Raw genomic sequence first — 26,750 nt, forward strand, 5'->3', positions numbered from 1 at the left:
CACACACATTTACACGTACACCTTTTCCCCTAAGCTCACTCCCCTATGCACCAGACGGCCTGCAAATATGCAGGTATTACAGAAAAAGTCTGCCTATCCGACTGTTGGGGGAAAAGAGAGGTGAGAATTATTAATATCGCTTTTGGCATTTTTGTCCCTCAGCAAATATAAAAAGTACATTTTCCTCTCCCCTGCCTGTATTAAAAATTTTAGACCCCCAGAGAATTACTCTTTATTTCAAAAGACCACGATGCACACATTGTACCCGAAGCACAGGCACAAACTCACAACAAACACAAACTTCTGTTCAAGAAGTTAAAAATGCTTATTAATGTTTAATGAGGGAATATCTGCATGGATGCATATCTAACTGCATTTATTAAAGGCTTGTTAGTGTCAGTTAGAACCCTGATTAGTAAAATCCCTTTGAAAAGCCCTTTAAGGAGTAAAAGCATACAAATCTATGAATAGATTCTGATGTCATTTTTTAGTCGTTTTGCAGCTCTACTACATAAAATGAAATTTATTGAGTTGGGAATGAGCCACAGTCCTAAACATGTACACACGCACGCTGTCAAGCTGGATGGGTTTGTGCTTGTTTCCGTTTCGGCTGCTTGGGGGGAAGACTGCTGGAGAGAGGACTATAGGTTTTTACAGTGCTGTGTGTTCCTGGACGGCACGTCTCAGTGGCTGTCCATTAGAGCAGAGAACATTGAGTCATTACCAAAGTCCGTGACAACAAACGGATGTAATGATCTGGCTGAGGTTGGAGGGTTGAACTGAAGCAGAGAGAGACACACACACACAGGCACACACTATACTCACACACCCGATCGAGCATGGAAGTAAATGATAACTTACAGCGAATACAAATTCATTCACATTCATTGACACATTCACACTCTTCATTTAGACACAGCTGCCTTCCTTCCTTTTTTCTATCCTCAGGATGTGTGTGTGCGCGTGTGTGCGTCTGGGTGTAGCCAGGTCTACTTTCCCCATCTCTTCCTCTCCTCAGTTCTGGCCCATTAAGAGCAGGAGCCGGGAGCTGCGATGTCCAATGGAGCACGTCATGAGGCCCGGTGGCGCACTGACAGACACTTCCCATACATACATTAACACATCACACTCTTGCCTTGTATTGGCTCAGCTTGTGTCTGCGGAGCCATGTATGGGTTCACGGGGATGCAGGCAGACTCAAAGAGATTCATGCATGAGATCAAATAATAGAGGGGAAAGGTCTCAGCTGCTTTAATGTTTGGATTCACCCACCTGTCCGGCGTCCTTCTCTTGCCGTTCTCGTTGACGTCCAGCAGGAGTTCGGAGGAGTCCACTGGGGAGGTGGTGCTGGTGTCCAGGAGCAGCTGCTCATGCTGGGCCAGGTACTGAGCCGGGTTCTGCTTGGCCAGTCTGGCACAGTGCAGCAGCTCCCTCTGAAGGAGCGGCAGGTTGGCCTGCAGAAGGAAACAGCATTGTATTATCAGAGGATATGTAACAACTGTACAGCAGACAATGCTGACAACCACTTCTTGCAGAGAGGCGTGAATATAAATATCACAACTGCCTTTTTTCCCTTTCAACAAATGCAAAAAAAAAAAAATGACTCGCTCAGTCACTTGCTCCTCTCTCTAAGATGTTTCTTTTTCGGCTAATTTGGGAAACAATGACAATCATCTGTCAAATTCTAAGCCGAGCGGTTTTTACTGCACATCTTAAACAGATATATCTTGTAGGAAAAACATAATAATGAAGATTCAGAACTGCATAAAACAATAAAAGACAAATTTGATTGTGCCTGCATTGCTTTAAGGGTAATCAAAGTCAACTTAAGCTCTTAAAACAGAAAATATGCAGTTGGAATATTCAACTTCTCCTCACGGCCTTGTGCAGAATATAACATGTTGTTGATGATTTATATTACAGCAAAGATAAGTTTAGATTGATGCATCTCTTTGATCTAAAATCTAAAGCTCTATAAAATTTAATTGACACTCAGCTTGTTTTCAAGAAATATAAACCTGGAGATGTATTACCTTACTGAAAGCCTCAAATGCATAAAAATAGATGTTATAATAAAAGAATATGTGATGATATAATAAAAGCTTTTTCCCAGTCTTTTTATTCCGAAAACACCAATTTGAGGTAACATGAGATCCATTTCTTCCACATCATCTGACCCCTATTTGCTCATTACCACTGAACCACTGCCACTTCCTGTGACCCAGAATGCATTAACACCCCGAGAGTTTCTCCGTGGCATATACATAAAGAAACAGCAGCTATTTTCAATCTCTTTGACATAACAAGGGGGTCTGCTTTCTTGTGTGGAGTTACAGGGTCATGCAGGTATGTGCGCGCCGACTTCAAAGACATCTGATGGGGCGCGTTTTGAAGCAAGAAGATGAAAGTGTTGCGTCAGGCAGGTTCAGAATGAGAGTGGGGGCTATTTTGGTGAGGCACATCACAAGAGCCTTTGGAGGGGCCATCTTTGTAAGTTTTAGGTCTGTTAATCTTTGTTTTGTCCTCAATAACATAATCTTCCTCTGAGTCCCTTGCTTTGTTTTTTTTCCTTTACTTATTTTTTCTCCATTTTTATAATCTATAGGCTCAGTTCTTTCCTCCTGTCCTACATTAGCTCATGAATTTGCTTCTGTCTCCCTGACCATTTCATCTTGTCTTTGTCAGCTGCAGAAATACAGAACTACACAAATAATATTTGCAAAACACAACTCTGATTTGTTTCATCGGATTAATGTTTCATAATCATACGAGACTCCCTCTCCAGTAATTGGCTTTAGTAAAAGAAATGCCAAGCGCTGGCCTTCGCTTTACCTGTCTGAGTTAATGGTCCGTTAATAGTTTATGATCGTAATTACCCTCTGAAAAAAAAGGAGCATAAAATAGATTGCTTTGACCCCGGTGAACTCATCTTTCATTAATTAGAGGTCATCCTAATTGCCAGAGATGTAGGATGCATTAACAAAAAAAAGGACTGAGTCAAGAAATGCAGACCAGTGAGGAGACTGGATCATTTTTCATAAGACAAAGTACGGGCGATTTGCTTCTGTGCAGTTATGGTAACCAACATCTGCACTTGCATAAAAGGAAAAAATTCAAGTAGTGTTCAGCAGCCACAGCTAAAAATCCGCCCCGGATGATTTATTGTGAAAATACTGGATCTGTCATTTTGTCAAACGGTGCCAAAAAACTATTCAGAATATGCCACGTTCAGGGTACGCTGCACTTCATCAACTTTCTGTTTCTGTGTAATTTGCAGTTGGAGGAGAATCTGGGAGACTCAGTTTCTGCACGTCTATATTGTCCTATTTCAATTACACCCCCACCCCCCTCTGTCTCTCTCCGTCTCTCTCTTTAGTTAAATGTGTTTATTCCTGTCTCGCAGCGCTCCTCACACTTCAGCATGACACAAGAAAAACAAAACCCATGACAGCCTAGACTTAAAATAAAACTTTAACTTGAAAACAGAGAAACACTGTTACTCTGTGAGCCTGTTGTCTCGTGTGGCGGGCGGCCCGCCAACACATCACGTCACTGGCGCTGTGTGGTTTATGATTGCCTCCTTCCAGTAAAGAGTCCCGACCAATTTGTGGTTTAGTATTAAGAGAAGGGGAAAGGAGTTGAGTGGGTTTTGTTGGGGGTGGGGGGGTTGACTCGGTCTAACATTAGCGTAATGAAAAACTCTCAGCCCTGACGCGCATTGTTGCAGCTGTGCTTCGACGCACCTATAAAAGCTCCCCTACACCTCCAACTGCTCTCTGCTACCATATGGTAGCTGGCATTAAAGGCTCCGCAGTGGGAAGACACTAAAATTAGACTGGGGAGAGAGAGAAGCAGAGAAGGAGCGACGGAGGGAAAAAAAGAAAAAGAGTTGCATCTTTGATTCCGCAGCCATCCCAGTGATACACTAACCATCTGGCGAGGTGAGGAGAAGGGAAGGAGGGACTGGAGGATGGATAGACGGGGAACAGTAAACAGAGACAGGAAAGGGGATAAAGACAGAAAGATATGGAGGGAGACAAATGAGAAGGTGAGTCAAAGTGGGAAAAAATGAAAAAGCGATGTGAGGAAGGAGACGGGGAGGACGCGAAGTCCCTGTTTGCGTCGTTAACAGCCAGTAACGGCAACTCTGGTGGGACCAATAGCACGTCCATGCAGGACCTCGGTGGATAATATAGGCTTGTGAATGTCAGTTCACACATGCACACATCTGCAAATGCACGCATCAACGCGCGTGCAAACAGTGCAAAGTGAGATGATATTGTGTTCAGGGACTGTCTTGCTTCCACAAATAACATTTACCTCATGCCTGTCACTCAGACACCAGCAGATAAAGCGGGGTAGGGAGGGATAGATAAGGGATGGAGGATAGATAAAAACAAAAAGGTAGACAGAGGAGGTGTGAAGGGAAACAGAAAAAATGAGCAAAAAGAAAGTGAAAGAGAAAACAGAGCCTGTAATAGAAACAAATGAGCTCTGTGTTAAATGTCATGCCTGTCCCTGCTCTCCATCTCTCAGTAGCACACTGATATCGATCTCAGCTTCACCTAGACCCCATAACATGATCTGAACTGCTGCTGCACACTACATCCCTCAATATAACCCCCCCCAGTCCCATTTGTCATCTTTGAATACCAAAACAAATCATACGGCCTCCAGTCTCACCTCCAGACTGCTTGAGCGCCTCGAATCCTGACATTCAGAATATGCACCTATCTGACACAAACAGCCCAAACGCACATAAATGGCCACTATTTTCACCTGTAGATACAAACAGAACATCCGCCATCCCTCTTCATTTTTATCTCCCAGACTGGAATAAAGAGATGCTGTTGGCGACCGGTGACAAATGGGCCGAGGCAAGAGCACAACTGGATGCTTGAACGAGTGCTCCGTCCTCTGGTAATATGCCATGCTAATGGCTTAAAATGGGAAATACTGGCTGAAAACGTGGCTTAGCGGGATGAAGAATCGATGACAAAACAAGCCTGTGAAAAAGAGGTGGAGGAGGCTGGAGAGGAGCACATGAACGTTGTCCGCAGCCACAACCACACCCATCGTGCTCTGCTCCACCAAAAAAACCAAAAGCAGAAAAAACCCCAAATTCTTTCAGTTCATATATTGTGCAGAAAAATTATTAGAGATGTTCCAATACCGCTTTTGCCATCCCAATACCGATTCCAATATCTGAACTTGTGTGCCACTCCTCGAAACTAAAGCCTTGCATTCCGTACTTGTTGCACTTTTACCGGTGGGACTCTCCTGTGTAAAATACTAATGGCTAACATTAACCTGCTGTCTGATCGGTGCATAGACCAGCATATTTGCCGATAGCCGATCCAGCATTTAGGCGATATTGGCTACGGTTACATGATGGCTTCTCATTCAGAAAATAAATCTGAATGAAATCATTCGGAATTAAAGTCTTTCCAGGTAGTTTACATGAGAAGTATTCATTCTGAATGAGGGTTTACACAGGAGATCAGTTTAATCACCCATATTCGGGTCCGCGCAGGGTTTGGGGCAGGGAAGGTTTCTGATTGGATAGGGGCCGGGGCGGATGTTAGGTGTTTACGTTTACCGGAAGAAAACACTGTAGTCCTTGTTCCGGATAACAAGATGCTTGACGACGCCGTTCTTAGTGTCTTTTTCAGGCGTGTTTTGTTTATATTCTTGAAGCAGCAGTACGACAACAACCTTGTTCTGCTAATGCTTCGTCTGTTGAGGAGGAGAAGGGAGGTAGAAGGTCGAAGAAGGGAGGTAGAAGACTGTGCTGTGGCGAATGGAAACCGGTGAGTGCAACGAGTCCGACTGCTCTATCTCAGCCCGTTGCTATGCGCGCTATATACGTCATCGTGCCAGAAGGGCAAGGAAACGAGCATGCGCAGAAAGACCGGAATGAACTTGAAGAGGAATGAGTGTATACAAGTGCGAGAAATTCTTTCATTCAGAATTAGAAACAGAATATTCCAGCCCCTTACATCGGATTGAATTTTCAATTGCATTGGCCATTTTCATTCCGAATTAGGTGTTTACAAGATCACTTTTAATAGGAATGAACTTTCATTCCGAATGAAAAGGGAATAAAACTGTCCATGTAAACGTACTCATTGAGGGAATTTTCAATACAGATATCGGTACTCTAAGAATTCCAGTCTTAACAAAGTTGCTAGCCTCTGGTTAAACAGAGTGAATCTAGAGAGTGAGATCAGCCTCAGTATTGAAATGACTCCTACTCTGTTTAGTTTGGAGAAGAGTGAAACAGACAGATTGAGCAAGAGAAAGAAAAACATGATTTTGTGAAACTGCAGAGAAACTGAGAAGGAAGTCAAAGAAAGACGTTGGGATAGAAACAAGATAGAGATGAAGACACACTCCCAAAATAGGGAGAAACTAGCAATAAATATCATCAACATAAGTATGCACATCTGGATCTGGGCTGGCTAAATGTTTTCCAGACTTGGTCGATCAGGCAGGCGGGCAAACCCTCTGTAGTAATTGCATATTTAAATATCTACCTTCAGAAAGGGTATGACGAAAGGTCGCAGAGGGAAGTTGGTGGCTTCTTGGAGCTTGGAGTGAAATTCTTCGATGGTTAGCGTGGAATTCTGGAGGAGAGAGAGAGACAGAGAGAAAACACATGAATCCATGTGGAAGGCATTAAGTGATAATATTACTTATTGGAAGCTAAGCTAGATCCTGGCCTGGAGTGAATGTTGCGGGTTTTGTAATAGGAAGCAGATGGGCAGGCTGCAGTGAAAATAGCCACAGAAAACAAAGACGCACATCTCCGTCAATTAACAAAACAAATACACATGCAGGAGTCACGTTAGCAACAAATATGCAGCATGAAGAAGTAATGTGCTTAGTTTATCACTTATTTACACTTTACCAAATATGTGTATATGAATGTGAGTTATTCGCTCATTATAAAACCAATCATCTCCATATTTATGTAAACATTAAAGTGCAGCTGAACTGTTTAAAGACTTGTTGTTACATTTCTATTTTCATATCAGGTCTGCTTGTTTTTATTCTCAATAAGAAGTGAAAAAAATCTACATTTGGAAGACAACTGTGACGTGAATAAAGATGTGCTGATTCCTGAAGTGTGTTGGTAATTTATGTCACATAAAATAATGCATTTCCTGCAGTTTTGCACAGGATATTGGGGAATTGAGCTGATTAAAATACCAGCCATAAAGCCAAAGTAATACCATGAAAATTCAGTTTGCTATTAACATAATAAAGAAATGCTGCTTATTAACGAATCAGGCAAGTTGCAAAAAATGTATAACTGAATGCATCAGCCAAATGTTCACTAACAATATGATTCAGTTGTTGCCCAAAACTGGAAATCTTGCAGTACAGTGTCCACTCATAGTGATAGCAGCACTGTTTTTTCCTGTTAGCTTCTTAAAGTAAGATTTAACTGAAATCAACCTTTAATCAAAGTGTCAGGGTCCCTCCTTGCCTTAACTTGCAATGTCAAATTCACACCTACCGATCAGGAAGAGGCTCAGAGGGACCACAAAAAGATGCATAATGACTACAAAGAGACACAAAACTACACAAAGTCTGCATGTCTTGCTCCTGTGTAGGAGAGGTGGTGGTGCCCTTTACATATCCGTGCCCAGGGGCCCACTGTCTCATAATCCTTCCATGCTGCTGAAGCCTACGCAGTACATGTATGTAGTGTTTTGTTACCTGAAAGAAACATCTCTGAACTTAATCCGGACAGTGATAATGTTGCCACAGCAATGTAATTAAGAAGGCAATTTCGTAACATACAAACATATTTTCCAGGAGCCTTCTGGTATCATCACAAGGGATGTGATTTTTTTTCCATCTTCATTGCTTTGTCTTTGTTTCGATCACCTGGACATTCACTTGGATGTTCACACACATGCTTTCTGTTGTACACGTCTACCTGCATGGCAGCCCTGTCCTTATCAACACAGCACATGAGCCTGACACTCTTGTGGCATAATGCTCCATGCCTGTGCTGCCTCTCTCCATCAGTGCCAGCTGAATAACTGTCTGGCTCTTTTCACAGACCAGATAAGCCCAAGGTGACCAAAATACATTATGGGCCAGGAAAATGTGCAGGACAGGGAGGGTATATTTAGTGCGAGCGTATTTGTGTGTTTTCCGTGTGGTTGAAAACACGAGGAGTGTGTGTTAGGAGCGGCGGGGGCTTCAAAGTGGGTTATACATTTCAGTTTGTCAACCCCAAGCAAAGCTTCTTCTTTTATGGTTGCCTGTAACTCACATTAACGGCTGACAAGACAGCGGTGGCACTATTTTTAATTTTCAACATGAACTATTCCCACGATGCAGAGCGGAGAGAAAGAGTGGGAAAGAGAAGAGAAAGAGGTGAGCATGCACATGGGAGGGGAATCTATTCTATAACAAGCAAAAATACAAACAAGAAAAAAAAAAAATCAAGCGAGACGGAGAACATAAAAAAAAAAGCAGCAGATATTATTTTTCCTCCCCACACTCTCGGTGTTATTTCCCAGACCTGAATTTTGTTACATTCAGCCTTACATCTGTTCACCCAGATTGCGCAGGGGCTGTTCTTGACAGCTAGTGAAACCTCCTGAGTCTCCCTCTCTCCCTCTCCCCAGCACACAACTAGCTAATTAACGGTGTCACTCTTTTCAATAAGGCAAGGGGAGGGACAGGGAGACAGTGAGCGGGAGAGGGAGAGAAGGCAAGAGAGAGAGAGAGACGGTATGCAAGCCAAAACGACACAGGAGAGGCATGTGCATATGCAGACGGTGAGAATAATAAACATAGTGAAGCCAAAAGGAGGCTATGCTCTGTGAGGCTAATTAAAAAAATCTCCTCCGCCTCCTCCTTTCTGCACAGCATTCAATCACTATTTCTGTATTCCCCTGCTCGTTAAGTCAAATCTTCTCCGATCACACAGACGTGCGGTAAATCTTTAGATTTGCACATGTATTTTATATTGCTTTCATATAACCATGTGGGCTAAAACACATCTGTCTCATCAAATCTCTGTTGGATAAATGCAGTTGATGTTTGCAGGCTTGATTGTATTTCGCAGTGTTACCAAGGTAGACTCAAATCTCTGGTGGAGGAAACAGTTTCATTTTTGTTCTTGTTGCCGTATTATCAGCGTATTCAGACAAATTCTAACACACTGTTTTTATCCACTTTGTTTTCTTGGTTGTGAGTGTGATTATTAGTAATGCTTTAAAACTATAATGCAGAATTTTAACCAATAAATTGATGTCCGTCACATTCAACCACTTGCCAAACATGTTCACATAATGTTGATTAGCTTATAGCCACCGGGGAAAGCCCTCTGTATTTTGCAGTGCATTGATGTCAATCAGCCAGAGACAAAGGAGGGAGAAAGATTTATCTATTTAAAGTTTCGTTTTTGTTGGTTTTGTTGTCTTCATCTGTTTGGCACTGCTTTTTGTTTTGTTTTCTGAATGCTTCACCTGTATGAGCTTGATTCTGAGGTTTTCTTCTCATACCGTGGATGCTGAATGGTAAATGGAGCTTTTCTAGTCTTCCGACCACTTAAAGCACTTTTTTACACTACACATTAACAGTCACACTCACCCACTCACACATATTCACACACCGGTGGCCAAGGCAACCATACAAGGTGCCACCTGCTACTCAGTTTTGACATTTAGACGCACTCACACACTAATGGCACTGCCGTCAGGAGCAATTTGGAGGTTCAGTATCTTGCCCGAGGATAACTTTAAATGCAGACTGGAGGAGCCGGGGATCGAACCACCGATATTCCAGTTACTGGACGACCTGCTCTATCTCCTAAACCACAGCCACCAGTTTGGCAGCTTGATATAAACATTTAAAAGGAAAAAAAGGAAGGGGGAAGACACCATAGCGACAGAGCAGCAGCTAGTATGATTGTAAATATGTCAGAAAATCTTAAGAAGCGTCCAAGATTGTGGACTGGAGGCAGGACATATGCCCCATCAATGTTTAAACATGCATTATTCACCCCCATTAGAACATTAAGTTGCAGAGGATGTTCATTTTGACAAAATTTAAGACATGTACAACATAAATTGGTCCCAAAAGTCCCCCCAATGCTGAATTGATACCAATGCTCTTCCACATGTCGACAGTGTTTATGTAATTACTCTCACTGCCTCAAAAGTTTGTGCATCCTCTTAAAGCTACAATCATTTATTTGCAATTCCGTCTATTGTTTAAGCTAAAACAGTGAGTAAGCTTTTGCAATATGTTAGGCTGTCAGACACCTGCACAACCTTAGTGACTGATTATATGACATTAGTTTGATGTTAAAATAACAAGTCTAATCTTTATCACCCCGTGCCTCTGGTTGTCGCATGATGCATCTGAATTTAAATAAGTGCATAGCAATAAAACCCAAAATGGATCAGGTGCAAACAGACGGTCTCCTGGTTTGATGTTATTCTTTGTCCCAGAGGACAACATGCTGCCATTGTTTTGTCAGGCTTTGTGTAACACTGAATAATGGGCTGCAAAGCTCTGATGAATGTCAATCCTGGAGGCAGAGGTTTGCAAATCTCTCTGTTTATTTTACACTTAGCCTGAAGGACCAGATGGGTGAGGTTTCTGACAGAAGAAAATAAAAAAAGCCTTGAAGAAATACCCCTGAGGTTTTTAGAATCAGGGATAAGTATTTCAAAGTATTTTAAGTATTCATGTCTGTGACTGAAAACTAACCTGACACTATTTAAACTGTTTGATTCAGTAAACTAGTTCCATCTGGTACTTCAGACATGCTGAACAAAGAATTGAACTCGCAAATAGCCTACTGATGGATTCCCTTACTTCTGCTAACTTAAGGCCGCAATGTCAACTTTCACTCTGCGAGCACTTTGAACTCACATGCACAGTAGCCACTCACCACTAGTCCCAGCACTAATGTGCGGACGCGCTCGCCGATTTCAGGTGAGATGTCATTGCCAAACTGCTGTAAAGTTGTGAGGAAGCGCTTGAGCTTGCTGAGCTGCCGGGCGCCGCAGGCCGGCGGCAGCTGCTGGTTGGCCAGTGAGGATGAGGAGGAGGAGCTGGGACCATTGCTGTAGCCATTGGGAGGGGATGGAGCGCCGTTGAGTGCTGTAGGAGAGTGGCTGCTGCCGTTGGTTACTGCATGAGACAAGGACAGAAAGAATAGTGTCAACAGAAAGGAGAGCAAAAACGATCTTTTCCTTTAAGGTCTAATTTATATAGTTTTTTGTAAATATGATTTCAATTGTGCATGTAACACTGCATTCAGGCTTGGTATATGCAAATCACAAAAATAACCAAAGTCCTTGACTGTGCCTTTAACAAACACCAACAAAGGAAACAACATACGTCAGCTTCACTGAGACCAAACCACTGATTTGAAATGATTTACATTCCCCTGAAAACATTCACAATCCTCAACATTTGTTTCCAATCATCGTGGCTCGTTTGATCCTTTGCGGCATCCTCTCATAAAAAACATATTTCTGCATTTGGAGACATGTTGCCTCTCTGCACCTCCTTCTCCCTTACCCTCATTCCCTGCAGTCTAAACAAGCACGGACAGTGTGACCCCCCGTCGCGCCAGAGCACGGGAGCAGTGCATGTGTGTGTGTGTGTGTGTGTGTTGGGGGAGTTGGTGTACAAAGAGATACAAGGCGGCATAAAGCTTTCTCTAATGAGATTAGGTTTTAACTAGCGATCCGCTCACTCCCCCTCTGGCTGCCGTCCAAAGCCGCCACTGTAAAGAGAGGAGAGAGACGAGATACTCAAACTGCATCTGGTAACAATTACGTCGGGTGGAAATCAAAGCATACTGCTTTGTTAAAACCTTCGGCATGTGTAATGAGAGAGCTGGGCCTTTCCTCCCTCATCGCACGGAAGCCCCGATGTTAATTGTGGAGTGTGAGCGTTTGCAACAGAGAGAGAGAGGGAGACAGACAGATACAAAGACAGAAAGAGAGAGTCAATGCCAGAGATGAAGAAAGAAAGAATAAGTGATTGAAAGATAACAAACTAATGCCTCTGTTGCACAGAACCAGCACTACTAATGCAGACTTGAGTGCTCTGAGCATTTTGAACCACAAGGCCTTTGATTCTTTGATTCTAGTGCTCTTCATGCAAGTGGTTAAGTATGCACTTCTAAGTGAATACTAGGGTGTAATTTGCTCGTCACAGCCTATGTGCACGTCATGGCAGAGCTACAGTTTGTAAGCGTGGGTGTTAATGAACTTGTTGGGGGAGGTGTTTTGGAACGACTGCAATTTGGAAAGGCTCAATGCAACTTGTTAAGGAGGTCTTGTGATGCTGATGGCATTCAAAATGTTTTATTTTTGGGTTTTACCTGAGCATAAAGCGACCACCTTACTATGTGTGAGCACATGTATATCTGCTCTGTGTCAGGGTGTAACTGTGTTTATTTTCCATGGTTGACTCAAACTGGAATTATACTTCTGCAGTGTGGGGTACAGTCATCCCGCCATCACCTTAGAGCTGATTTATAGTTCAGCGTCACATTGCACCTGATGATAAAACCACCAAAGTATTACATGTGATGATGCACCAATCCCACCTTTTCTCTCCAGGTGCTGATTGTGTACGACAACTCTCTCACTTTCCCCAAATTTAAAATGTCTACACCACACTACATGGAACTGTGAGCATGAGCACTAAGAACAGATTGTAACTGATACTGGACACAGTGAACTTTATGATGACATTTACAAAGAAACTGTATTTAATACGGATTGGTTATGTCATGGCCAATACCAGACCTGCTTTATAAAGTCAGTATCTGCACTGATACGGTACATTGGAAACCAGTTGTGTAGGATTTACACAACTGGTGAGGACTGCAGATTGCAACCAGCTGAAACTTCTTCTGTACACCAAGCTTGAACCCCAGTTAAGGATTCCTTTAGGAGGTTTCTACTGGGAGCCGATTTATCCACGAATGGCCCCAAAATGGTGATGCAACATGGCGGACTCTGTAGAAGTAGTTGCAGTTCCATTTCTGCCAATATACCCCCCTAAATCCAACACACTGGACCTTTAATACAGAACTATAAACCCGGCTTTACTCACATGTGGTGGGGGTGTAGGAGCTGTTGCGGGGCGCTCCTTGCGTGCTGGGTGGGGGCGGCATGGTAGGGGGGGTCAACCTGGACTGTGTCTTGACGTCCGCAGGTGAGTCGGGCATGGTGGAGCGCTTCCCAGTGCGATCTGAAGGAAGAAAAAGCAGAGAGATTATAATAACACACCAAACATAACATGCTGATAGATTAACGCAGGAAATAAACAACAGCTCAGGGCAACACATTCCACATCTGTGTGGAACTATATCATAAATTGCACACAAACAGCAGCAGAATTTAATTTGATAACAAAGTGCCTGTGAGGAGCACCAGACTAAACTAATTTCTGGAAATAGATGGCTCACCACATCATACGTCTGGCCACAATGACACTGATGCGTATGCTCAGACTGTCAGATGAGGAATGAGATGGGGGTAAAGGAGAGACTCACAGACACACAGACAGACACCCGAGAGAGGAGCGTAAATCTGCAGCGAGTATGGGTCTCATTCCACCACCATCTGTGCCATCCCGCATGCCCGCTATACAGAACAGCGACACAGCACTCCCCCCCTCACCTGCTAACGACTGCAGTGCTCATTACACACACACACACACACACACTGGCCTAATGCTTGCATCTCTGGATGCTACAGTCACATCTGTTCAGGACTGGAACACAGCAGAAAACCTACTAGTCGATGAACTGATTTAAAGGGACAGTACACCCCAAATCAAAATTACATATTTTCCCTTACCTATATCAATCTAGATTGTTTTGGTGTGAGTTGCTGAGTGTTGGGGATATTGGCTGAAGAGATGTCAGCTTTCTCTCAAATATTTGGAACTAGATGGCACTCAGCTTGTGGTGCTCAAAGCGCCAAACAATAGATTTGAAAATTTCAACAACAACGTCTCTTTACAGAAATCATAATCTGATAACTCAAGATAATCCACAGACCTTGTTGTGAGCAGTTTTACGTAGGAACTTTTTTCTTTCTACGCAACTACAACTGCCAACTGTATCACCATGCTGAAGGAAGTGTGCATCTACTGCTAGCTTACCTAGCACCACTGAGCTAGCTAACATTATAGCTCAGCGGAAGACGCTGCCATTAATGTTTACGTCTCACGCTGTCACGAGCATGAGCCTTTTATTCATGAGTAGATGCACAGTTCCTTCTGCGTGGTGATACGGTAAGCAGGTGTAGTTTGGTAGAAAGAAAATAGTTCCGACATGAAACTGCTCACGACAAGGACTGTGGATTATACCAAAACAATATGGACTGATAAATGGCACTATAGGCGTGTTTTTGATTTAAGGGTGAACTGTCCCTTTAAGACAGCACAAGCAAACACAAACACTCCTTAACTTGTCTTTCACAACCCCACACCTGGAAATTAAAGCCTAACAGAGAACAGACAAGCCAGCAGCACCAAACTCACACTACTCAAAGATAAAACAATCAAAAACAAAACATTTTCGTCAATGACATGCCTCTTTTCACTTAATTCAGTTGCTTTGTGCTCGGCAGATAACTGACCATATCGAATGTGTGAGAGCAACAACAAGACACTATCAGAGTCTCGCAGTGGCAGTGAGGGTTGAGCCCATATTGTGCAGGATAAGATACACAACTTCCCTCAGCAATAGCAGTAACACAGAGTCAACAGACTGTTATCAAAACCGTCTCTGTGGCACATTGTGGAGGGGAGATTGTAAAAAAAGGAAGAGAGAGGAAGGGAGGGTGGAGGGAGAGAAGTGAAAGGAGAAAGAGAGAGGAGGGAAGGGAGGAGCTGCAAGAGAAACAGAAGTACTATCTGTGACATTGGGAACATATAACTGTAATCATGGAGAGGACGCATGTGCTTTCAGTCAAACACAAACATGCACAGTTGAGTTACACACACACTCTAATCAGGGTGGTAAGGGAAACAGGGTGGTCCCTGTCACATTTTTCTCAAGACTCTGAAATATTTACACGTTTTTTTCATGATGAACATGCACGCTGTTACCTAATCTTGTATTTTACATGTAACTATATTTATTTGCACATTTTCCCCTCAGTGTTTGTGTGTTAGCTATATACACCACAGACTATATAAATGTCAGTGTTCCTCAGTGAAGACTGTTTGGATCCATAGTGTTTCCAGTTTAGGTGAAATGAAAGAGAAAATACTGATGTGAGAGAGACAGGATAGCCTAAGCCTGTTAGCCAAGCCCAAGCATCAGTAGCACTCTGGCTCACTGCTGCTGAGGTGCACTGTGACTAAGTATTTTAGTCACGCTAGCTCGGCTTTAGCAGGCAGGCAAGTGAGAGATGGAGATGTCACTGAAATTCTAAATAGAGAAGGCTTCGTTTCAAATAAGCGGAGGGAATGTGATGTAAAAGACAGAGACAATCACAGGAAATATACAAGATATAAATACATACTGAAAGCTTCATGACCAGCAGGAGGAGCAGTCATGTTTAGCCTCTTAAGCTTTAAAGGTTGACTAAGAAAACTGTAACATGCAAGAAAGTGAAGATTCATTTCTTGAAACTGTTTTCCAATAATCAAACAAGAGTCTAAAAGTCGCACACTCCTAATGTCCAAGCACACTGAAATGATTTGAACTAACTTACTGGCTGACACCACCATTCTTTGAGCTCTTGGTACACTGGTGTATGTGGGCAGGGATATGCTGTTATCAAGATATTCCCTTGTAATTCAACGGTCTCCAAATGTCCTCAAGGTACGCACATTCCAACTTGGGCAACAACTAACAATACAATGTTCAGTGTTGACGATTTTCTCTATTATTTGAATAGATCTTTGGTCTATAGAATATTAGAAAATGCTGAGAAATGTTAATCAGTGTTTCCCAAAGCCCAAGATGACGTCCTCAAATGTCTTGTTTTGTCCATGAACCAAATATATTCAGTTTACTGTCACAGAGAAGTAAAAAATGACTAATCAATTACCAAATTAGTTGGTTATTAATTTAATAGTAATCGATAGTCATGTATTGAAGTCAGGCACCGGGCTCTTCTCATGCACTGTTAGTACATGTACCTATGAAAAGTATTGCACCACAATTCGTATAACAAATTAAATCATGAGCCAGTAATTTGCGTATAACCCATGCAAACAATACGGCTACGATCATGTGACAAATTAGTTGACGGGAGTAAAGAAGGAAGTCGTATAGATACTGAAAGTCTGTGTAAAAAGGCAGGTTGGGGTGGTGGATGGGTCAAACAAACACACGACTTTCCCTCAGCAGACCGGAGTTCTTGTCCCTTGTGAAACCAAGTGAACTTTGAGTTATTTTAAGGCACATCATCACAATGTATCTTTTCCTAAACCTAACCTACATAACTTTACTAAACTTAACCTACATGACTTTATTGTCATTCGTGCAGCACTAATTTGTTGAATATCACATGAACTGTTGTATGAGGATATGGTGGAGACTGTCAGGACACAAAAGGAAGAGTAAAGAATGATCACATCCCAAGACAAAGGTCACACATCTCCCTACCAGAGATGACTCTCCCTCTGTAACCACTTTGGAGATGTCCTAGGTGCCGTCAACTGAAAGAGTTACTGGGAAGGCTAGACTTAACAATCTCCCAGTGTGTGCTGGGAGATGCAGAGTAAGACTGAGAGCCAGATCTCAACCCTAAAACCTTTTTCTGGGTCCAATTTGTGCTGAATCTCACAAATGTTACGGCTTTGACTCAAAGCATTATTCAACCAGACTGTTAAAATGAAATTATTAATGTGTGTTAATAACTGACTCATATTATAACACAAGTTTTATCTTGGCAAAGAAGGATTGGAATGTAATGCAGAGAAAAAAGGGGGAGAGAGCTGAATGAATGGATACAGAGTGGAGATTAGTGGAAAAAAGCTGAGTGATTAACAAAGCAGAGAACAGAGGACTGGAGGTGAATGAAGAGTCAGTGTGAAGAGAAGACAGAGTAAACAGAGCGACTGTCCAAACCTTTAACTGTCTATTCACTGTGCGGCATTTCTGCTAACTCTGTCTCTCTCACACACACACACAACCTTTCTCTCCATCCTCACGACCTGGCCAGACTGAGAAAGGTTTACTACTCTAATTTCACCACAGTAAAAAAGCCCGGACCTGACTATTTATTTTATAAACTCAGGATATAGCCGAATAGCTAGTGGAAACATATAGTCTTACCTCTAGCTGCCAGCTATCATATCCTGTATGCCTGCCGAAAATATGATCTATGAAAATACAAGGTCATTAAAAAAGACGGCTGGGTGACAGGACCCAAGGTAATTCATCATTTTCCAGTCAAACACAAAGACTTTACATAATGAGCTCGATTGAAATAGAGAGAAGTTACCGTATCACATATGGTTGTACTTATCCTGTTTCACCGGGTCTTTGCGCTCAGGCTTTCCATAGTTCTGTATATTGGCTTTTCTAATTGTGTGGTCACTTTTGGCCGAGTTCACTTGATCTATTGTTAGATAGTAGGACGTCAAATTAGGGTCCAAATCATCCTCTAATTACCTTAAGCTTTGTGACTAGATGGGGGGATGGATAATGTAATAAGACACATCAGCACAATGCAATTTGAAAGCAGATACTGACCTCCAGCAGCCCCCAGAGAGCAAAGCATACAATGTCAATTTTTTTTTCAATTTAGTGCAACATGGGGTGTTTTCAGAGATGGCTGGAGCATTATCTATTGGGTTAACACTCATTTAAAAAGGAACAAAAAAAAAAGGCTTTTGACAATAAAAACTTGAAAAGTCAATAGGACGCTCAATGTAAAATACATAAAGAGGGGAAAAAAGCACAGTCTGGACTCAAAATCCACCTGGACTCCTGCTTGGTACAGCGGGCCCTACGGCAGTATGAAAAGATGAGTTTGGTTACAGGCTTGTAATTGGGGATTAACACCTGGGTCAGTGTTATGATTGGATGGTAGTCGTCGGGTGGAGATGAGAGAAACATAAACCCTGAAAGCATTTGAAACCCCACAGTCCCTTAGGGGGAGAAGATGAAAGATAAAGAATGAATTAGTGTGAAATCCATGTACACAGCAAATACATGCATGCATCCAGGCAATCACACACACTCTCTCTCTCATTCTCACACACATACACAAAAACCCACACACACACACACTTTTGTGATTTATAAACAGCATCTTCTCTGTTTCTGATTTGATTGAGAGCACTGCAAAGCATATAAGCAGAATAAAATCAATGGCTTCATACTAACCAACAAGGGCTGCACCCAACCATTCAGGCGGCACTTACTATGCCACTTGAATCAATAGCAATACTCCCTCCAGAAGGTAATTTACCCAGTCTTTGGGAAAAATAAAAATGCATCTTACACTTGAAGCACATTATTGAAAACAACTCATGGCATATGAACGTGTGCTATCCATTTTCATGAGAAAATATGGCATGTACAGTATATTTTAAAATAAAAAATACATGTGCAGACGGCAGTCAGACAAGCCCTCATTTTATTACAGCGACAGAGTGAGCAAGTGCTCGCTAACTCATGCATAATTCAATTCAAAAAGCACCACCTGAACACGCAACCTTAAACAACCTTGAAAACAAAGTTGGGCGTCTCCTCCAGCCTAATACATCTGTTAAAAGTTAATGGCTGAACTTAATGCACATCTATTGTCCATTTATTAGCCGTGTTACTGCTGCACATTGTAGGCAAAGCAGCAGATCTGCGGCCGGCCGATGGATGGTAATCCAGGACTGGACAGGTATTGATGTGCGGAGCTTTAATGGAAAGGGGCGATGAGTGCTTTGACTTTGCCTAACTCACTTTATGACTTCTCAGAAGTGCTGTTGTCCAGGAATTAATGGATTGAAGAGGATGAGGACGGTTGTTGAAGAGGCAGCAATTAGCTATAAAAGAACTGGAGAGCCTCTCAAATGTGTGTTGATTCACTCGTGCACTCTACGCAGGCAGAGGTGCCAAACCTATTGATGATCATGCTTATGGATGACAGTGATTAATGTCTCACAACAGCCACTTGGTGCGTGGTTTTATCTAGAGCATCATAAAGGAGCTCTTAGCGCAAATATTTGCAGTATGGGTGGCCGGAAAGAGACTGAAACCCAAGAGAATATGAGGGCTGTACTGATGCCTCATTAAATGTATTTGGTATATTGTTACCAGGCTATCATATTGTATGTGTCAGAGGCAATTACACTGATATCTGACTGAATTATGGGCTCCTGGGAGGGATGAGGTTGTATTTGCTTTGTCTACATGAAATCAGGATTACATTAACAACAGAAGTGCTGTTATAATGCTGTGTAGTGAGAAACCTTTTGCTATAAACAACTGTTTGTTTTTGGTTTGCAACACTTTATTGCCACACAATGCATACTTGCGTTATTTATTTCTCAGATTGTCTCAGTTTAACATTTTCTTTTTTTTGATTTATCATATTGTGATGCCTAAGGGAACCAATATGGATGGGTCACTGAACAAGCCTACTGGGCACTGGACCAGGAACCTAAAGTGTCATGAGTCCTCAAACTCTTCTGTGTCTTGCTCATAGGAGAGGAGGTGAGGTCCTTTGCATGTCTGTTCCCGGGGGCCCATTGTCTCATAATCCGCCCGTGGGAACCACTTGTTCAAACCTCCATATTCTAGGCTTTACTGTACTCTCTGTTATCATTTAGGAATAAAATATAAAAGTTTGAATGCACCCTCACATCTCTCCTAAACACGCTCTGCTGCAATAACAAAGCAAAAGTTGAATTGCTCTTGTTTGTAACTTCTTTAATCTCTTTACAGTTCATCCCTCTGATTCGCAGACTGATCCTAGAAATGAGGCAGAACCCTGGACAACTACCTGCCACTCACAAGGATGTCTTCACACTTACATCACCCGTTTGCATCGTCCGTGATTACGTGATCCTCAATGTTTGCAAAATCTCTCTCTCTCTTTCTTTCTTTCTTTCTTTCTGTCTGTGCTCGCTTTTCTCCCTCTCGCTCGTACCCACTTTCAGCCGAGCTCAAAGAAAGGAGATTTTTATCCCCCCGCTGACTTGTGATACACGCCTTTTCTAAGGTTACATGCAAGTTACATCACTCGCCTAAAACAAGGTTGTTGCAATGAACGATATCTAGAAGGAACGCGGTCCCTGAGAAACAGTTCAATATGTTACAGAGAGGACTTAGCTAACCCACAACTCAAGGCAAAAAAAATACAATGTTATATCTAAACCTTACATATTTCATCATCGCACACAAAGCAGTGAGGTCATTGCGTATTCAAATCACCTTGCAGAACGGGGACAACACTGCCTAACCTTGATACTTTAGATTATTCATAGAGGCCACAACGACTTCAAAGTCTATCATCAGGAGACAGAGTCAAACAATCTCCATTACACACTTCATAAGCTAGAATTGCCGCTGCATGTATGTGTGTTTGCGTGAGTGTATGTGTGCACCATGTGATCTTACAGTTGGAGACCCAGAAAATGATGTGATAACAGTGGCAGTAATATGCCACTCGAGAGTACTTCACGCAGGCAAATCCCATTCTTCAAAACGACAATGGATTTCAATCACGCTGGGTGAATTTTCAAGAGTTGGCGGCTGTGACATAAACAATTTACGGTGCGCTGGCGCCTGTGTGAGCTCAAGATTGTATTAGTCAGACATAAGATATCATCATTATAGACTTAAATGGAGAAAAGCATATAGACTGACCCGTTTATGCCCTGAACACACACACACACACACACACACACACACTGGCAAACATATAATCTAGACATGCGTAATACCCTCAGCGCACAGGGTGATATGTAGGTGCTGGAGTGAAAACCGTGAGGCACTGCAGCCACAGGAAGCCTGTGAATTGAGCACTAATGTCCACAACGTGCCAATGTCTGTGCAAAATGGTGCCTCCGGGTGTGTTAGACCCACACACACATGCACAGTACACAATAATGTGTGAAGAGAGGGAGCGGGACAGATAGGTAATGGAATAGATGAAGCGATACAGAGATGGTGTGATAGTGGCTTGTGGTGATTGCTGTGTGCGCTGGGTACAGATGTGGAGAGAGGGAGCAGAGAACAGACACAAGAGAGAGATAAAGGTGTGGAGAACGAGAGGACGGAGGTGTTAAAGAACAGAGTTGAGGGACAGGTGGGGGCGATTGAGATTCAGACGGAGTACGCAGAGAAACAGGAGAAATCTATCGGTATGCAAGTGTAGTAACCCCTCCTCTCTTTCCATCATCCCTCTCCTCTAGACCATGCACACACACACACACATACGGAGTCATCGGCAGCCAGATGGAGCAGTATGCAGAGCATGTCCCATCAAACTCCACCCGCTTGTCAAGAAGATGTATGGATGCAACGCCCTACCACAAGCCCACAAACACACAAATACATACACAGACACACAGCTGCAGGGGTGCATGCACAAATTGCAAGCAAAACAACACAACTCTCTCTGTCCCACGCACGCACACACACACACACAAACACACACACACACAGATCAGATTTTCATCATCTTATTTATTTCCTTCACCAGCAGATGCAGGATGCAGAGGAAAGCAGTACCACCATCAGTGTGTCCCTTTGGACTTCCTCTCCTCCATTCTCTCTTTTCCTGCCATCTCTCTCTCTCTCTCTCTCTCTCCCTCTCTCTCTCATGTCCTCCATGTCGGTCCTGACTTCACTCGTTCCCACTGTGAACACACACTGGTGAACACATATTCCTCCCGAAGGTTCACGTTGACTGCCGCTTCATCTCATCGCCCAGCAACATTAAATGATGCAGGGACTTTTGGCACAGTGTGATGTAGCTTCCCCTCGCCAGTAACAGCTTTTGTTACTCAAGGAATCAGCACATTAGCTGTTACCCATCATGCATTCACTGCTAATGTCATTCCTTTACACATCACTCCACGGGATCAACACATTGCTCAACCAGTTACCTGGTAAATTAAACCTCTATCACACCTCAAACTCTTTGTTTCCTTTAAACACAGTTAGCTCTTATGGCATTTTTCAAAATGATACAACCTTAATAACAGTTGCCATTTTTGCTAGTTATACGTAGCCATACTGAGACTGACAAAGTCATTTGTCACACTTCACTGAAAAAAATAACTTACGTCTTGAAACTTTTACTACCTGAGGTTTTCCTGAGTGGCCAGCTGGTGGAGTAGTTTAATGGGATCCACTAATGTGATTATTATTACATTTTTTCTTTTCCAACAGTCATATTGTAGAAATATGCTGCATCTGGGACTCTGGTTATCTGAAAAATGACTCGCTAGCAATGCTGGAGTTTCTCCCTGAGACGCACAAATACAGAAGGAATGTTGGAGTCAAAGGTCACTGTATGTGGTTCTCATAAAATTTTTGTGTCATGAGTAAAAAAGACCTTAAGTGCATTTTAACTGTTATATTTCAAACAACACTGTGTAACAATTAAAAGGACGCTGCACCCCTAAATCAAAAATACATATTGTCCCTCTTACCTGTAGTGATATTTATCAACCTAGATTGTTTTGGTGTGAGTTGCAGAGTGTTGGAGATATTAGCGTCAGAGATGTCTGCCTTCTCTCCAATATAATGGAACTGGATGGCACTCAGCTTGTGGTGCTCCAAGCGCCAAAAAAAAGATTGAAAAGCTTTAATTTAGGAACTATTTTCTTTCTGTATCGCCGTGCAGAAGGAAGAGTGCATCTACTCACGGACGAGAGGCTTGTGCTTATGATATGTAAACATTAATGGCGTCCTCCTCGGCTGAGCTGTCACCTTAGCTAGCTCAGTGGTGCTAGATGAGCTAGCACCACTGGCTGCACGCTTCCTTCTGCACAGTGATATGACTGGTGGGTGTAGTTCAGTAGAAAGAAAATAGTTCCTACATGAAAATGCTCACAACAAGGTCTGTGAATTATCTTGAGTAATTGGGTCATGATTTCTGGAAAGAGACATTTTTGGCGCTTTGAGCACCACAAGCCGAGTGCCATCTAGTTCCATTATATTCAAGAGAAGGCAGACATGTCTACGGCAAAATTTTCAGCACTTGACAACTCAAACCAAAACAATCTAGATGGTTAAATAGCACTATACAGGTAAGAAGACAAACATGTATTTCTAATTTTGGGGTGGACTGTCCCTTTAACAATATAAGAATGAAACTAATACAAGAATACATTGAGAGAAAGTGCAGTATTCTCCTTCATCATTGGTGTATTTTGTCTTAATTTCAGCTAATTGTGACACTCGACCATAAATAGGAGGCTGGATATACAGTACAGACTCAAAGAGTGATGGCACAGCACGAAAGCACTGCAAACAGATCTGCTCCTGATCAATGTTGACAGTCCTCTGTATCTCCAACCATATCTGTATTTTTCTCTCAGTGTAACATCATGTGTTTACACTTTGTCAAGCCAGCAAAGACATAAGGAGATTTCTCAATCGCACACAAAGGTCTGAACACCATCTGTTCCATCACACAAACATTAACACGCACACGCACGCACACAAACACAAAAATACATAAACCAAACACACAACTCCTGCAAAACACCTCCGACTACACCCACACACTGGACAATAAAACATATGTGGTGGATAACATTAGGAGTCCTTCGCTCTTTTTCGAAAAATAGATTTATAGTAATGTCTGTTTTACCCATCTGTTGAAATAAAGTCTCTCTTGCAGCGAGAGAGAGAGAGGGGAAGCAAGTGTTAAGGAACAATAAAAATGATTCACAGTGCCCGTTACACGTCCTCTCAAATCGAACCGATTCCTGCCACATCTTGTTGCCAGGCAAAATTGAACTACAGGGCCTTGTAAAATAAAGACGGGCAGTGGGAATGGGTGGCGGAAAAAATACAGCGAGAGGGTGGAGGGGGGAGAGAAGTGGGTCAGGGAGAGGTAAAGGTAAAGAAAACATAAGGATATGTACAATGTGACGGAGAGCGAGAGCTTAACATTACTATAGGAGCGGCTGAACTAGAAACATACTGCCATCAGACATTTTTCCACAGCACAGTAAAGCAGGGCTAAACATATTTATAAAGCTCTATCAAAAGCAGTGTTTATTTATATAAAGCTGGCCTGTCATTGCCATTAACAACATGATGTCAAAATAATCATATGAATGTTGCTTTTTTGGGGAAAAAAAAAACAGCGATATAAATCAGATGTAAGCCTTGGGGAGCTCTGTTTTGCCGTTTGATGGAAGCCAGCCGATTGGAAATTGCTTTCTGTGTACAGTTTGGTTCATTTCTGATGCCATGCTGACACTTGGCCAAGTGAACCCAAATGGATCTGGGTGTTTTCCCAGGCAGGAGTCTACGCCAGCGGAGACGGACTCTCACAAAAAGACTCAACACACATCCTAATGCTGACGACAAATGGCTTCTTTCTCCTGAGCTTCACACACAGACAGTGGGTTACCCTTCTTGCTTTTGTGATAGGTTGTGTGTGACTCAGGAGTAGTATCAGAAGTATTCAGATCTTTTACTTAATTAAAAGTAGTAATACTACAGTGTAGAAATTCTGTTACAAGCAAAAGTACAAAAGTATAAGCTTTGAAATATACTAAAAAAAGTACTCAGTATGTAGAATGGTCCATTTCAGAGTCATATAAATTATATTATTGAATTATAATTATTAAACAGTCACATGTTGATCACATTAATGTTGCAGCAGGTAAAGGTGGTGCTAATTTATTGCTCTACATATACTGCTGGGTGGCTTTACAGTACAAGTGCAAGTACCTTAAAATTGTACTTCAGTTCATTACTTGAGTAAATGTACTTAGTTATATTCCACCACTGTTTACAGTAGGAAACAGCAGCCTAACTGTGGGAATTGTCAGTTGTGCACTTTTGCATTTGTGGATCTATAAACACGAAGCTTTTCTGCTGCTGGTGCTGAGGAAAACCTACAAGAACACACATGCACGAACCTTCTATGAACTGTGTGACCCAATTTAAAATCACTGATGCATCCACTCCATCACTAACACAAACACATCAATACGCACTGATACATACATGCCCAAGTGGCAATTTGTATCTTTTCCTCTTGTATGTCCTTACGCTACATGGAACCTTCTCTCTGCAGCCACTTTGACTGTGTGTGTGTGTGTGTGTGTGTGTGTGTGTGTGTGGATGCTAAAAGGAATTATATCCCTGTCTTCAGGAGCGAAATCAATTTTCAACAGGCAGTAAAGGCCCTCGTGTTTTACATGACAGTTATCTTTTACTATGTGGAGAGACACAGAGGCACAGAGGGAGAGGATGGATGGATGAAGGGATGGATAGATGGAGTGATATACAATGTGGGCTAAGTGAGAGCACGGCTACACTGTGTGCGATGGGGAGGAAAGCAGACACGGACGGAAGGGTGAAACAGATGTGGAAAACTGAGATGTAGAAAGGAGGAAGAGATAGGAAACGGGAGGTGAGGATGCCGAAGACAGGGGATGAAAACGGGAGATAACATTAAGCGCCTATGAGAGACAGATGGGGAAATCAAAGGCGAGAGGCAGAGGACGAGCACAGAAAAAAGAGGGCAGAGGCTAACAGTAAGGGAGGGAGGGTTCCTGGGGGGGACGGTGGGGGAGGGAACCAGCCTGTCTGCCTGGTGTTTTCAAAATATCACATGACGGCTGCCATGTGTTGGAAATTACTGCCGGTTAACTATCTTCCCCAAAACCGCTCCGAAAAAATATGTCTGCAATTTATGAAATGTGTTCCAGGGCTCAGCTAAGTAGAACCAGATTTGCAAAACAGAAAAAAAAAACCTTTACCCCTCACCGCCCCCTTCGCTGAAAACCGCTACACTCTTTTCTTTTTTACACTCCCGCTCCCTCTCCTCCACCCCCTCCCTCCTTTCCCCTGCAGGAGAAGATGTTTAAAAACAGGGTTTGAGTCACATCTGGTGAGCAGGGAGCCAGAGAGTGGTGGTCGGTGTGACCTCGCATCAGGGCATTTCCAGGCTTGCATTGTGTGTGTACCTGTGTGTGTTTGTGTGATATGGTGACCATGGTTTGCTAATGGCTCTGAGTGGCTGAGAGTAGAGTACGTCTGGAGGGGGAGGCAGTGGAGTGCAGGCCTCCACAAACACACACACACACACACACACACACACGCTGTACCACCACGACCATTCCAGGTCAGCCATGTGTCTTTGTCTCTTTTCATCTAACCATTACACAGTTTCTCCTCCTCTCCTCCCTCCTCATCGTTTCACCTTTCACTGTCTCACCTCCCTGTCAGCCCACAGCCATCTGAGTCCACTGACAAACAAGAAGAGAGGACCTCAAAATGGGCAAGAATACCAGTTCACAGCAAAGCTTTGACGTACACTGACCTCTGAGACATCAGTGATGGAGTCGACTGTAGAGTCTCTGCCTGGATTCCACATGTTCTATGCGCCATACAGAGTATATGTGATGTGAACTGCACATGGGACTCATTGTTTTGGATTATTAGTTCTTAAAATAAATCCAAAAATGTATCTGTGTTTAATTTAAATATTAAAAAAAAGCGCAAACATTAAATTTAAACAAGAGTTATACAAAAGGAGTGTGAAAAGTGACGACATTTGCTGTAGGTTAAAGCTGTAGTT

The 26,750-nt window shown here is 42.6% G+C and overlaps 1 protein-coding gene across 4 annotated transcripts in view; it reads right to left on the reverse strand.

The window, feature by feature from the left end:
* Positions 1-26,750, reverse strand: part of runx1t1 (RUNX1 partner transcriptional co-repressor 1) — a 70,610-nt gene that overhangs the window by 15,555 nt on the left and 28,305 nt on the right. For all 4 annotated transcript variants that reach the window (XM_050035083.1, XM_050035080.1, XM_050035082.1 and 1 more), the window contains exons 2-5: positions 13,114-13,251; positions 10,928-11,169; positions 6,537-6,626; positions 1,273-1,454 (exon numbers count right to left, since the gene is read on the reverse strand). In XM_050035083.1, coding sequence (XP_049891040.1) covers positions 1,273-1,454; positions 6,537-6,626; positions 10,928-11,169; positions 13,114-13,251 — 652 coding nt within the window. The remainder of the gene's footprint in view (positions 1-1,272; positions 1,455-6,536; positions 6,627-10,927; positions 11,170-13,113; positions 13,252-26,750) is intronic.

Source organism: Epinephelus moara, chromosome 22 (genome assembly GCF_006386435.1).
Source record: "Epinephelus moara isolate mb chromosome 22, YSFRI_EMoa_1.0, whole genome shotgun sequence".
NCBI classification, from domain to species: domain Eukaryota; kingdom Metazoa; phylum Chordata; class Actinopteri; order Perciformes; family Serranidae; genus Epinephelus; species Epinephelus moara.